Source organism: Phallusia mammillata, chromosome 7 (assembly GCF_965637545.1).
Source record: "Phallusia mammillata chromosome 7, kaPhaMamm4.hap1.1, whole genome shotgun sequence".
In the NCBI taxonomy this organism is placed as follows: Eukaryota; Metazoa; Chordata; class Ascidiacea; order Phlebobranchia; family Ascidiidae; genus Phallusia; species Phallusia mammillata.
This window is the reverse complement of record NC_137258.1, coordinates 10,805,230-10,819,353: the sequence shown is the minus strand read 5'-3', so window position 1 is coordinate 10,819,353 and position 14,124 is coordinate 10,805,230. Positions and strand designations below refer to the sequence as shown.

The 14,124-nt window shown below is 35.1% G+C and overlaps 2 protein-coding genes across 5 annotated transcripts; both read right to left on the bottom strand.

Annotated features, from left to right (window-relative positions):
* Nucleotides 1-202: 202 nt before the first annotated feature.
* Nucleotides 203-4,723, bottom strand: LOC145237108 (ubiquitin carboxyl-terminal hydrolase 44-like). Of its 4 annotated transcripts, XR_013861945.1 has the most exons (9): nt 4,547-4,716; nt 4,097-4,157; nt 3,583-3,743; nt 3,306-3,375; nt 3,002-3,150; nt 2,213-2,271; nt 1,774-1,933; nt 1,416-1,657; nt 203-1,230 (listed from the first exon to the last, which is right to left on the bottom strand). XR_013861945.1 is itself a non-coding variant. In XM_080099855.1 (6 exons), coding segments are annotated over exons 3-6 (243 nt in total). In that variant the 5' UTR covers nt 3,585-3,743; nt 4,097-4,157; nt 4,547-4,717; the 3' UTR covers nt 2,278-2,361. The 4 variants fall into 4 exon arrangements, 3 of the variants coding, with proteins under 3 accessions (XP_079955981.1, XP_079955982.1, XP_079955983.1); XM_080099855.1 differs by lacking the exons at nt 203-1,230; nt 1,416-1,657; nt 1,774-1,933; nt 2,213-2,271 and adding an exon at nt 2,278-2,383 and having other exon boundaries at nt 4,547-4,717; XM_080099856.1 differs by lacking the exons at nt 203-1,230; nt 1,416-1,657; nt 1,774-1,933; nt 2,213-2,271; nt 4,547-4,716 and adding exons at nt 2,278-2,383; nt 4,243-4,525.
* A 1,450-nt stretch (nt 4,724-6,173) lies between these two features.
* LOC145237107 (receptor-type tyrosine-protein phosphatase epsilon-like) lies at nt 6,174-13,844 on the bottom strand. The gene is made up of 11 exons (XM_080099853.1): nt 13,478-13,844; nt 13,022-13,150; nt 10,800-10,945; nt 10,567-10,702; nt 10,306-10,409; nt 10,073-10,188; nt 9,728-9,816; nt 8,532-8,657; nt 7,759-7,892; nt 6,848-6,983; nt 6,174-6,772 (listed from the first exon to the last, which is right to left on the bottom strand). The coding sequence occupies exons 1-11, from the start codon at nt 13,505-13,507 to the stop codon at nt 6,701-6,703; spliced, it is 1,218 nt and encodes a 405-aa protein (XP_079955979.1). The 5' UTR covers nt 13,508-13,844; the 3' UTR covers nt 6,174-6,700.
* Nucleotides 13,845-14,124: the final 280 nt, after the last annotated feature.

The following is a 14,124-nucleotide window of genomic DNA, read 5'->3' as shown; positions in this document are numbered from 1 at the left end:
TCAACACTTTTAAATTGTAACGCCGATAGGCGATTGTTTCCGGTGGTACTAAATACCGCATGTTATAACATGGCAGGAAGTTGTAAAGGACTTGAATATGCCTTTACGAAAATATAGTTTTGCGAACTTTTGAAAGCGCTAACGGTTAGAGCTATTCTGGTTGGGTGAAGGTTTGTAATTAAAACAATGCTATAATCTGGTCTAATTTTCCCTTGTTGGGGCTTGTATTCTCGCATTTCACATACCATGCAGTATTTTAAGCAGAATAACATACGGTAACATGCAGTATTTAGTACCACCCATTGTTTCAGGCTGTCAAAACTGCCAAAGCAACCAGCCCGGAGTGTGTCGGATTATAAGAAAGGTTTATAACTTGGGCTGCTAGTGGGTTAAATACTGGAGCTGTTATGGCACATTTACATGACCATATCTACCATCTGGCGTGGACAGACTTCAGTTAAGAAAACAACAAATAGAATAAACCAATACACACATCCATAACATCACAATTTATAAGCAAACAGGACATTGCCAAGACTAGAAAATATTTAATGGTCTTACCAATACATTTTCATACCAAATGAAACAAAGCTTTGCCTTTATAAGAGCCATGGCATTTTAGCAGGCTAGTCTACAGCCATATTGAGAAGTTATATGTCAGGGATATCGCCATGAGGCGCTTTGTCCATGAAGCACAGTGTGAGGTACACTACCAACCCGAGTGAGGCTATAAGTAAAATCTTAATAGTCTGTGTGGAATTGAACTAAAACTGGTAAAGTTTAGTGCCTTGTTTACATAAAACGATTTAAACTTGCCTTAATTATATTGTATATCTTATACTCAGGGTCGCCATCCTATTCTTATTTCGAAGACTTGACCTTATTTTGAAAGGCAAGGTCTTTAAAAAGTTTATTTTCCTTATTTCTAAGAAATGTCATTGATTTAGACTTGAGTCCTCAAGTCAAATCCCTACTACAAGTAAACCTGAGTTGTCATGAGATGTAAGTATTTTCTGTATACAAGCAGTTGCTCGAATAGATTGTTTCTGGCAAAAGACTAGCCTGCTAAAATGCCATGGCTCTTATTTCTATGGTGGACCTTCTTCCAGCGACTCATAACTTGCTTGATGGCGAAACTTGTGGATCTTCGTAGCACCCAGTGGTTTCATCCATTTCGATGTCACAAACGGCAAGTAAACATCGGCGGAACTTTTGCAAATGACCGAGCACCTAAAAAAATGAAATGTGGTATTCAATTTGGATAGAGTAAATACAGAACAGTCTGGAGATGGTGTTTTACTGAAATAAGACACCAGTATTGATTTTTTCCACATAATCAGACCTTGCACTGCCACACAACAGATAATGCTGGTAAAACACCTTAAACAGGATCAAGTGTAATTTCCCTTATTAACCTTGTATCAATCCCCTTCCTTTCTGTGTTTAATGGAAAATCAGCATTAACTTGTTGCAGATCTTTAATTCTGACAAGGTTTCAAGGTGGTCATCGAGTTTTCCAATGAAGTCTTCTTGTAGTTCTGTGTTTCACTGTAGTGTGACTGTAGCACATGGTTGTTCGTCATCACTCTGACAGTGTTGGTCCTTGTTACGAACATAGTTCTGCCAGTTTCTGAAGGTTTTTCTTTGTCAAACAAACCTACATAGTAAAGACAAAAAAATTAAAATTATGTAATCTTATGAAAATTGGCAAAGTTGGGCATCGAATTTTTGGAGTAACACAATTTTGTGCACTTTTACGGTGTGAAAAAGTACCTTGAATGCCAAATGGCAGTGAAAAGTCTATCATCTCTATCAAGTTGTTGCTGCTGTAATCTTCTCCTCATTTGAACATCTTCATCTGCACTTATTGTGGCTGTCCTCAGTGTGTGTGTCCACTACGAGTTGTGCCAGTAAAGTTTTGGTATCTAATTGCCTGGAGAAATGTTAAGAATTTCTGATTGAAGTTTTAATATTTACTATGGCACACAATACATAAACTGTTCAAATTTTACCTACTGCACAAAAGCAGCCTAAATTGTTTAACTTAATATTATTGAAATTTTACAAACAAAATTTATGGGCTAATACTTTTTGTCACATGATACAACATAAATTATTTTCCAGGCAATTTCCGACCAAGAAACCATGCCACAGAATTGTTTGGACTGACACAACTACAATTTAAAAAAGATAATAACGCAAATTTGCCTACCTGTAAAGTTTCACGTAGCACCTTGATGTTCCCCGATTTGTTGTCATTGAGAACATATTCTTTACAAGCATAGCAATATACATAGAGTTCATTGACATCAATCACTAATGGATGACCAGATTCCAAATAATGGTTTAATGCAGTGGTTCTTAACCGGTGGGAAATTTCCCACTAGTGGGAAATTTAATGTTTTTAGAGGGAAATTATGTGAGTTAGAAGTCACCAAACTTGGGCTTTTTTTATTAAATTAACCGTTGAAAGTTAATTTAATACAATATTTTCCGCAACAACATGTAAGATTAACTTCACCTAGTTTTGCAAGGCGCATAAAAATCCAACAATCGTTTGTTACGTCACAGACATTACTAAAAGTATCAATGACTTTGTTATTGTTCGCGAATAAATGCATTTGGTCTGTTGATTGTGATGCGATAAATGACTATTGCAAGTACATGACATATAAATAAGATTGCAGTATACCTTTAAGGTCCCGACAAAATCACTTCACAAAATTTTTTTGATTAAAGAATAATTTTTTGTTAATGTTGGGCACAAAACATTATTATAAAAATAACAGAGGGGGGAATTAGAACTTGGTGATTTACTTTAATGGGAAACCACACCAAAAAGGTTAAGAACCACTGGTTTAATGCATGTTCATGGATATATCTGTAGGTTATATACCATTTTATAAATATTCAAATGGTCATCCAAAACAGTCCACACATTATTTATTCATTTTTATAGACTGTAGAACATTTTGTTTTGTGTTTTGACCATGGTTCCTACCTTCCACAAGCAACATTAGGGTAGCTTAGACATGTCCAAACAGACTCAGTTGTAAGGCAAGTGTTGCAGAGCCATCTTTGTGGGTTGACAACTGAATGACGTTCACCAATAGTCATGCGCAGTATGTGCTTGCAATTGCAAATGCTTAACTAAAACAAAATTTGCACAACCCATTAGTGCATGCTTATAGTTAAATTTAGGATTTTGATAAAACTCATCACATGACAATATTTTACAGCAGAGCTAGTAAAACCATTGAAAAATGGACTTTAAATTTACTGAACCATTTAAACCTTCAACACACCTCATACTCTGTGGAGAGTCTAAAACACGTGCATCTTGTAAGATATTGACTTGCTTGCTGATACACCATCCTGAAATAACACATTTGGTAACAAATCACTGTGTGTAATAAAAACGTTTTTGTAGAATGAACAAAAAGAGCATTTTCTGACTCGGACTTGAAAATATTTCAACAAATAAGAGATTTTAAAGTAAAATACTGTTATACACAAGAATTATTGAATCAATAATACATTATTCACTACAGAACTACAATTATTGATTGCTCGAACACATACATGTGAAAGATCAGTAGAGCGTTTCTGCTTCTGGTCAGCTTTCATCAAAGCTTCTGGACTCTTCCTGCCCATGTTTCCAAATGAAATTTGCGAACTCAATGAATTTGATTGTTTACCAGGTAACAAGCTATTTAAATTACAGAACCTATGGAATTCCTAACCTAACAAACACATAAAACATCCATACCAATTTAAACACACTTAGAAATTTATCGCACAGAGCGAATATAATTGGCTAAGTTGGCCACAAAATAACTTTAAAATAATGAACCATATTAAACTTAATTTTGTTTTTTAGCCATTTAACCCCTTTTAACAAACTCGAAACATGGTGATTCATTTGCAGTTGTTTTTTTCTTTATTTTGTCGAAACACAGTATTTTTTAAAATCTCTGGTTATATAATGTATAAAGTTAGATCTCCAAGTAGACATTGACAATTACAAATATGTGCGCACAATTCAAAGGTGCAATTAAATACAACACCTCAAACACCAATAACAACAACCAAATACTTGTGTTAATCTTGGTTATCTTTAAATCTTGGGTTTCCAATCGTTAAATGTTTGTGGCTGTCTGCAAAAAAAAATAAAACAAAAAACATCAACAATTTTTTGTGTAAATATGGCAGAATCAGTTTAAATGGGTAAAAATACATTACCACTCGTAACATTGTCCTGAAGCTAGGAAATTCTAGATGCACTATTTTTTTGAGCAGCTTTAAACGTGTTGGTCTTCATGTGTACAAAACGTTTTTTTGTTTGGAAACTCAGATAATCTCCTCTTTTTGCACATAACATTACATATTGTTAAATATTCAGATATGACAATGTGGCACAAAACAGAGGTTAGACATGTTTACATAATAAAAAAAAACTACTTAAAACAAATTGATTGAACTTTTTCGCCCTGTTAGAGCTCATCAGACTGCCTGGCAGGCAATGAAAGTTCAAAAACACACTTACCTTTGCTGCTTGCAGAATTTAAAGATTTTACCAAAAAGTCATGAGGTACATTTTTGCACGAAATTTAGATTTAAAACCTTTGCTGCTTGCAATTTTTAAAGAAAACCCTTACAAGCAAAGACCTAATAAATTCGCTTGTGTTCATACTATCGCAAGAACGCAAGAACGCCCTGTCACCGATTTTGCCCTGTCACTGATTTTGCCCTGTCACTGATTTAATGGCACCCTGTCACTGATTTAGTGACACCCCAGCCCTGTCATTGACGCCTGTCACTAACAGTGACAAGTGTCACGAAAAAGTCACAACCCCTGTTGACGCTTCGTTTGACTACCTGCTTTGTAGTCATGGTGACTGCCACGTGTCCGACTTGCAGTGGCATATCAACAATATCAATCCAGTACTCATCGCAAGAGGCCTATAATTTCATGAAAACAAACAAATTACATGCTATAATAGATGGTGTCTCATTTAATAAAAGCAACAACAAAATATGAGATTGTATCAACGTTTACCCGTACAAATACAGAAAATTCACATGGCCTCGTCCAAGCAAAAACAACTGCAAACGTTTGTTTTTGTAACATTACAAAAGTCAATTAAAACGTATTATTTTTACTTTTTTTAACTTTATTAAACAACTTATTGTTTCCTTTATATTGCAAATAAGTCACATTATGCTAGTAGTGAAAGTAGATAATTATTTATGTAGGAAACCCGCGCACTTCTTCCATGTCTGTTAACATTATGATAGCAGTGACGGAATGAGCAACAATCATTTGCCAGAAAACATTTTTTGGTTGACTCCATCGGCCCTTGAGTCACAATCGTTGTGTCGTTTGTATTATGTCCCTAAAACATAGGCCATGCAAAAATTACAATTGAAAAGAAGCACGAGGCACATTTATGATTTTAATCTACATTTATGATTGAAGCGTTGATGTAACCGAAGTTGGCGTAATCACTCACATCATTCACATCGGTCAGGAGACATCATTGTATGGTCATCTAAAAATCATTTCTTTTTTTGTATAACGTACATATCAGTTTTAAAGCAAGTGTCTTGCTTACTTACAAGCAAACAAAATATATCTGACATGTATCCTACACTGTTTGATACAGTGTACGTTTCACTCAATTAAAACAAATCAAAAAGTTCGGTTTCGGCCGAATTTTCAAAAAAAGTTCGGGCCGAAACCGAAACATCCGAAAATGGCGTATTCGGCCGAAATGTTTCGGCCAGCCGGAACTTCAGTGCATCACTATAAACTACAATGGTATTGTTACGTCATAGGGGATTCTGGCATTGTGGTGCAATCACACTATATAAGATGTGATGTAGGTTTACGGTTAAGTGATTTACAATGTTACAACCACAACAACGCGAAACGCTGCCCCCTATACCGGCTATGAAATTTGTTACACTTTAATTTTTTCACTTTTCTTGAATTGTTTTTGCTCTGCCAAACAAAAATTACAATTCCAATTGTCTTGACAATATGTGACGACCAGTGCTTACAGGGTCTATGTGGTGACGGAAATCAGACATGTTTTCATTGTCTTTATCTTCAATCAAAGAAATATTTGACGAAGCAACGGTATGCACTGGAACAACAGACACAAATAAACTTAACAAAGTATAACAAAGTTTTATTTAGTAGAAGGTTTTTAAATTACACTGATTGAAGATACGTACAAGCTCTTCGAAGTAGTGTTTGTTTAAAACCACAAGCATATCCACTGAAAAAAATCATAAAAAGGCAACGAAAAGTCATAAGGTGTAAAAAGCGTTAGACAAATTTTAGATACAGAGGTTCTGTAAATCACAATTAAGTTTCAAGGTGCGGTTTTCTAAATTAGATGGCAAAAATATAAGATTGCAAAAGGTGAGCAAAAAGATGATCATTATTATGCCAAAATTTAAGTGACGGTTTTACGACAAACACGTACAGAGTTTAAAGATATTGATAAAAATGCACTTTTTTTAATTTAAAATTCAGAGACTTATACGCACTATTGTACGTTAATAGTTCTCTAAAGATGTTTTCAAACTACAGCTGATGAAAACTCAAATGTACAACCACATCGACGTAAACAATGAACGTAAAAATGTACAGTAGGAAAAGTTATGAAGTTTTTATCTCTGCTTGTTGACATTAAATGTTGACGTTTCGATCACTTTCAGAAAAGCGGATGGCCATCACTTCGTACAAAAGTTTGTAATCTTCCTGAAAAGTAAATTAAGGCATTAGGTATCACACCGACGCATGTAGACCATACGTTAATGTTCGTTGAATTCTTACCAGAGATCTAACCATTAGAGGTCGCATGTCTTTAAGATCTTTCACAGTCCTAAAAACATCGATTCTATTTTCCCTTCCACATCGATCTAATAGGTCAGAAAGAGCACAAAAGACTCCAGAGCGACCAGCTCCATCTCTGCAACACGATCATGGTAAATATATTTTGCATGTACGTGTGTGTAAATATAATAACTTTTTCTGTGACATAAACATGAGCGTTAACTAAAACATTGTTAAACCCCCAAACGCTATGCAGCCTATAAGGGACACCTAACACAAAGGGGTTTGTGCATGTTCCTGACGAAACTTAGAACCGAATATTACAACCCTCAGGTCGAATCGGTGCAGTGGAACAAACCATATGGACATGTTTATACTGATACCACACTGTGTACATTGTGAATCCAAATTGTAGAGTCACAACAAAATATGCTATGTGTCGCTAGGGCGTTTACGCAGCCTACTTGTGTTCCTAAAGTTGTCGATTCCAACATAATCTTGACAACTTACAGTGTTTCCCTGATCAAGAAACATAAGAAGCATTATGCTCAACCCAGGGAAATCTAATGGGTTAAACTAAACAGGAGTAAACGATATAAGCACTTGTCATGATGATTGCTTGTCGGTGAAATCATTACATACCGAATTTAAGCTTAATATTCCTCGCCAACCGAGGATATAAAATAAATAAGCAAATGGCATGTTCTAGAAACAGCAGAAAATTTTTATGGCTTTTCCTGGACTGGTTAAAGGCATATAGCACACAGGAAAAAATGAAATGCAACAGCAAGCAACTCGTCAGGACCTTCCAACGAACTAATGCAATAAATCATCAGCATCTGACAAGTCGTTTATATTTTTATATTAAACTAATTAGTTGGCAGGGAGCACACAAAGTTGGCGATACTCACTTGCAGTGAACAACAATGGGCAGTGAATCACGCCGCAACAGACGCGATTGTGAAATTAGATCTAGAAGTTGATTTGCAATTTCCTTGTTGCTTGTTGCCTTCCACGGGTTGCACTGGATGTGAATCACACTTGTCTGCACATGCAATAGGAAAACAAAAGATTTATTTATACTTAGCCTACATGTGCTTTTCCCGCTGGACTCGCAAATAATAGGCTACAGTTTTTACTTAAAAACAATCACTCTTTGAAGATGGTAATGACCAACTAACTTGAGCAGTTTATTAAACAGGTTTTGCCTAATAAATTAAGCACACATGAAGATCAACCAAATATTTTACTCCATAATAATGAGTCGAGATAAAACCAAAACGATGACCGTAATTTTCCAAAACAGATGTTATTTTTGTAAAAAAGCATTTACTCAAGAGTTTACTTGTAATCAAACATATATGATTTCGGCAATCTATCTAACGTGTACACTGAAAGTATGATAGTAAATCAACAATTTTAAACGAACACGCACCTTATACACTCATAGATGGCTTTTCATTTAATAAAAACAACATCAAAATATGTGATTTATCAACGTTTACCCGGATTTATTACCGTACAAGTACAGAAAAGTATCATTGCCTGTATTTGATATTTTAAAGTATTTTTTACTTCTTTTGTTTTATTAAACTATATATTGTTTTATTTATATGGCAAATAAGTCACATTATGCTAGTAATGAAAATAGAAAGCAATATATATTTATAAAGGTAACCCGCACCTTTTCCATGTCTGTTAACATTATGATAGCAGTGACGGAGCGAGCAACAATCATTTGCCAGAAAACATTTTTGGTTGACTCCATCGGCCCTTGAGTCACAATCGTTGTGTCGTTAGAATCATGTCCCTAAAAACATAGTGCACACAAAACTAGAAGGGTGGCTTAGCACATTTTACTACAGCATATACACTACAACCTATTTTGCAACTGTAATATATTCCCTATGCTTATTATATACTGGGTCCCATATCATCTAACATCTTTTATAACCTTGATTTGTTTCTGCAGGCAGAAACTCATTGGTCCCCAATACCGCAAAGTTGTATAAGAAAGGGTGTTGTGAAGTCAAACACAGTGATTGGTAGTGTTCCCTACATAAACATGTTATGTTAAGTACAAACTGTCCTAATCTCATGCAAGTTAGACATTTTCATAAGTTTGTTGACCTAAATAGCGTGAAGCACTGACATCTGAAATGGCATATTGTACAAACTGCCAAAATGTCATTTCACTGAAATATTGTTAAAAAAATTCACCCATTTTGGGGGGTTAGTAGGGTAAATATTAGGGCAGCAGGGTGAAACACAATAATCGACAGCTATAAATGCCAAATTCTACAAACTGTTAAAATATCATCCAATTCGGACATGGTTTAAAAATTTCACCCATTTTAGGGGGCTAATGAAGTAAATATTGGGGCTACAGGGTGAAACACAACAATCAACGCCTTAAAATGGAACAATGAACAAACTGTCTAAATTTTATCCAAATCGGACATTGTTCAAAATTTTACCCATTTTAGGGGGCTAGTGGGGTAAATATTGGGGCTACAGGGTGAAACACAACAATCAACGCCTTAAAATGGAACAATGAACAAACTGTCCAAATTTTATCCAAATCAGACATTGTTTAAAATTTACCCATTTTGGGGGGCTAGTGGGGTAAATACTGGGGCTATTGAGTCAAACAAAACAAATGGCACATCTACATAACTACATATTTCTTCTGTGAAAGTTTCATCCAAATCCATCAAACCTTTCAAGGCAAAACGAGGTGGACAAACATTGGGAAGAAAAAAGAAAAAGAAAACAAACAAACAAACAAATCGAGTAAAATCAATATGTGTCCCTTTCAGGTAAGGGGACCCATAATTACAATTGAAAAAAAGCACGAGGTACATTTATGACTTAAGCTACATTTATGATTGAAGCGTTGATGTAACCGAAGTTGGCGTAATCACTTGCATCATTCACATCGGACAGGAGACGCATCATTGTACGATCATCTCAAAATCATTTCTTTCTTGTAAAACATAACTTACATATCAGTTTTAAAGCAAATGTCCTACTTCCTTACAAACAAAGTAAATAAATATATGTATCTGACATGTAGCCTACTGTACAATATCAGCAACATAACATACAGTTTTTAACAAAGCCTATGCTTTATTCCAGCTTGTTTTGTAATTTTAGGCATTTTTAGGCAATAGTTAAGTTCCCAATGCAAAAGCAAAAAGTACGCTTCAAACGCTATAAACTTACAAGGCAGCACATCGGAATCCCGATTTAATGAGGAGTTCTGTTGTGCGAACGTTGTCGTGTCCCGATATCTGAACACTGATTGCAATTCGACAAACAAGTTAAACTCGTTTTTTGTTCTGAAATAAAGGTTTTTATCATTTTTATTATTATGAAGTAAAAATTATTCTGGGATTTGTTTATCAATACTGAAAGTAAAACAAGACAAACTTAAGGGTTGTAAAACTAATAATCACCGATGTAAGTCCTTGGCGCGTTTAGACGCTACTTTGGGAGAAAAATCCGTTTCACCAATCACGCAAATCTCCTGTATCATTGTGTGGAGGAAAATGTATTGTTCCTATAAATATTAATGACAACAAAAATTTCGCAAAGCAAAAAATTAAAAATAAATAAATATTACAAACACAATGATGAAGAAATGAGCATTGTAACGTTTAGCAAGTGAGTTAGCAATAAACTGCTTGTGCACGAACGTATATAACTGACACACTAACCAGGGTTTGTATCATGCACATTTTTTGCTTTTCCATGTCAAGTACTGTGTTAAAGACGTCAATTTGATTACTTTTTTTCATTTGGTTCTTCAAAATATCCAAACCGATGAAGGTCCCAATTCGGCCCTCGTTGGTACTTCAAAATTAAAAGTTGTTGATTACGTATCTGACTGTGAGTAAAGCTGATTGAGACTTGGACCGAGCATATGTCCAACATTTCTGTACCAACTCACCTTCTATGAACAAGCATCGGGGAGTTTGTAGTATTTTGTGACCCTGCTTCGATGGCTGAGCAAAACCGCATCAAACCAGTTGTGGTTGTGGGGACACTGTGGTCGGGCCAAGTGGTGAAATGATATTGCGCCACAGATCGACTTGACTTCGTGTTCGAAAAACAAATCAGTGTTATTTATGAAGGTATGTTGTGTATATAAACTAGGCATACGTAAAACAGTTACTTTAATTTATGTATCGCATTAACCATTATACTCTCGCATTATGCAAACTGCGCTAACATGCAGTAACGAACATACAGTATTTTTGGGTGCATGTGATTCGTGCAGTGGCGGCTCGTGCCTAAAATTTCTGGGGGTGCTGCTCCAATTTTTAGCCTTTATTGGACAAATATAAGTTGCCAATATATAGAAAAGCCACATTTCTAGTTTTCTAGTCATTGTTTGTGTAGAAAAACAAGTAATACAAATCTTAATTAGCAAATCCATTGTGACGTAATGTTTGTTACGCAATAATGTACACGAGTGTAAACAGCAGACGGTATCATTGGGGAATTTTGTTTACTTGCACAGCGACGGACCAAACTCAATAACATGCAGTAATAATGTTGCACAAAAACACACGTGACACAGACTCGAAACAAAGCGGTTGTAAATACGGTAAAACACAACAGTATAAAGAAAAAAATTATTGATCAATGAGTCGAAAAAGGTCGAAGTATTTCAATTGGACAACATTTAAGTAAAACTGGTTATAACAATGACTACTAACTAACACACTTGCTATTCAGTCATTAATATGGTCATGTATCATTTAAGTAACTTAAAGCCACAGTCAGCATTTTCAACATATTCCATTACACGTCACAGATTATAATTGCCACACACAAAAATAGCCATAAAGCTTTTTATTTGTATCATAATTGACAAATTCAACAACCACAATACATTTGTGTCAGAACTTGTTTATTAAACATCTTTTCTTAATTTTGTGTACAACTATTAATTGTTTGTAAGTTTCTTAACTGCTAAACTTGCTGCTTTGTTTGGTGGCAAATAGCTTATAATTCCTTTTTTGAAGTACAAAACTCTGTAAGCTTTGAAAATTACAACACTCTCACTTAAACTTAAAACATATTATTAAACCTTGTGCTTTCATTTTACAACCAAAATGAATCATAAAGCTATAGTTTAAGCAAAATAATTGATAGCTTCTTCCTTGATTTCCAAATGACAACCAAGAAACTGTTTCTTTTTATTTAGTGCTATCACTGCAAGTGCAAGTCTTTTTGGAAATAATGGTGTTCCTTAGAAAAGTTTGCATCCTTTTCAGTGTTGACATCCTTTTCAAGAACCGTTTTGCCTTTGGGAGACTCATGGAAATTGCTGGCTAACTGGCTTTTCCTTTAAAAGTTTCAGTAACTTTTCTAACAACAGGATATGTTTGGTGGTCACTACTATCTCCCCTGTAGTATGTTCATTCTTAAGAAACATTTCCTGTGAAGCAATTTAGCAGCTACTGTTTAAAGAAACATAACATGTCCATTATATCAATACACAAGATTGCACTTGGTTGCAAATACTGTCCACATGGTGTGTTAAGAAACCAAAACTTGAAATTGTCATCACTAAGGCATTTCAAAATTCCTGTTGCTTGTGTTGTCATCACTAAGGTATTTCAAAATTCCTGTTGCTTGTGCAATTGTTTGTTCTGCATTTAATATTGCCTGAATTTCAGTGAGGCATTTAACTTCACAGTGTGAGTAGTTCTTGTGGTTGCTTATTCCTGCATGACATATTTGGAATAGTAGATGTTTTATCCCAGTTTTCTTAACTTTTTATTCAGGTTTTTATTATAAATGTTAATCGTGACTTTTCAAAGTGTTAGATGACCTTTCACTTTCCAATTCAATGATAACTGCAAAAACTGAAGCCCACTTACAGTCATCTTAAAAATTCACGACTAACCTTCAAACAAATAAATTAAAACACGGCAAAAAATGTTTAACTGTACTCACTGTCGAACTTCGAATATAGCAAACGGGTTTGGTTTTGGAGCACAATATAGACCCGGAACAGACAACACAACTATACAGCGGCCGGTTCACACGCTGCGTGATTGGTTTTTTAATGGTCGTGCAAATAACCTGAATTTTTGCTGTCAAACGTGACTTTTTAACATTTCGCTGCAACCTGTTGATAAAAGCAGCATAGTTACTTACCGTTATATAGTCATTTTCATCCATGGTTATAGTCATGCGGCGTGCAATGTAACTTCCGTAGTTTTTCTCCATACTCAACTGAACGGAAATTTTGCCAAATTTCGCAATTTCTTGTCCATCAGGCCAGTACTGCGAACACAAAAACCGTTTTACGGCGTGAATTTTAGCTGAGAGTCGAACGGGAACTGAACTTAGACCCGTAACACGGTTAATTCATTTTATTATCCGAACCGACGAACTGTAAATTACAGTTTTCTAAAAACCGACAACTGCGATCTTTAACCTACTTCACAAGCAGTCCCGGTTTTAGTGCACCCCAAATTGACAGGTTTGTCGCGTGCTGACGATGGAATTACTAAGAGACATTTAAAATCCTATGATTAGCAATAGAGTAAAATTTCTTTTTGCTTTGTAACTAATCAAAAAGCTGTCACATCGAACGGCTATGAAACCAACCTTGCTTTTGACTTGAAACTTTGCAAGCATAACAATTGTGGAACAATTTTGTTCCCAAATCAACTGCCAAAAATCTTCCAAAGTTGTGTCCACCGGGCCTTGGGCAGCGATATATCTATTTTTGCATTAAAAACCCTGTAATAACACATGGTTTTTGTAGTACTTTGCTAAAAAAGGTTTCTCAAAATATTTGTCATAATTTTAATATTTCTTTAGTTTTTACTAAGTTTTTATTTTAAACAGCAGATAATGTTTAGCTGGTTCAAATACATGATAAAAATTGTGATTCAGGTGTGCATAGTCATTTAATTGAGACAAAATTATGACCATGCACGCAAAGTATTATCAAGTTAACAGATTAATCTACTGCACAGAACTTGGACACAGGACCACAATGTACAATAAGATGAATTGCTGCACATTAATAAATGATGCATTGATATCATTTGAGTGGATGTACAGGCCTTGAAGTTTCACTCCGTTGTTGTCATCTGTGATAAAATATAGATCAGTTAATCCATGATTTTACAGCTATTATTTTGGTGAGGAATGTCACACTCACATGGAACAATGTGCTCATAAATATTTTGACCATCATCTACATGTCGGTTTTCAATATGTGCATCCGTTGACAATACTTGAATTCT

Excerpts from the sequence above, each read along its gene's own strand:
- LOC145237108 (XM_080099855.1), bottom strand. Across the intron at positions 3,151-3,305 it reads GACTCTCCACAGAGTATGAG|TTAAGCATTTGCAATTGCAA; the intron begins GTGTGTTGAAGG and ends ATTTTGTTTTAG. Across the intron at positions 2,384-3,001 it reads CCTAATGTTGCTTGTGGAAG|TGGGAAATTTCCCACCGGTT; the intron begins GTAGGAACCATG and ends ATTTCCCACTAG.
- LOC145237107 (XM_080099853.1), bottom strand. The coding sequence starts at position 13,507 with ATGCTTGCAAAGTTTCAAGTCAAAAGCAAG. Across the intron at positions 13,151-13,477 it reads AGTTTCAAGTCAAAAGCAAG|TACTGGCCTGATGGACAAGA; the intron begins GTTGGTTTCATA and ends TTGTGTTCGCAG. Across the intron at positions 10,410-10,566 it reads TGTGCATGATACAAACCCTG|GAACAATACATTTTCCTCCA; the intron begins GTTAGTGTGTCA and ends TAATATTTATAG.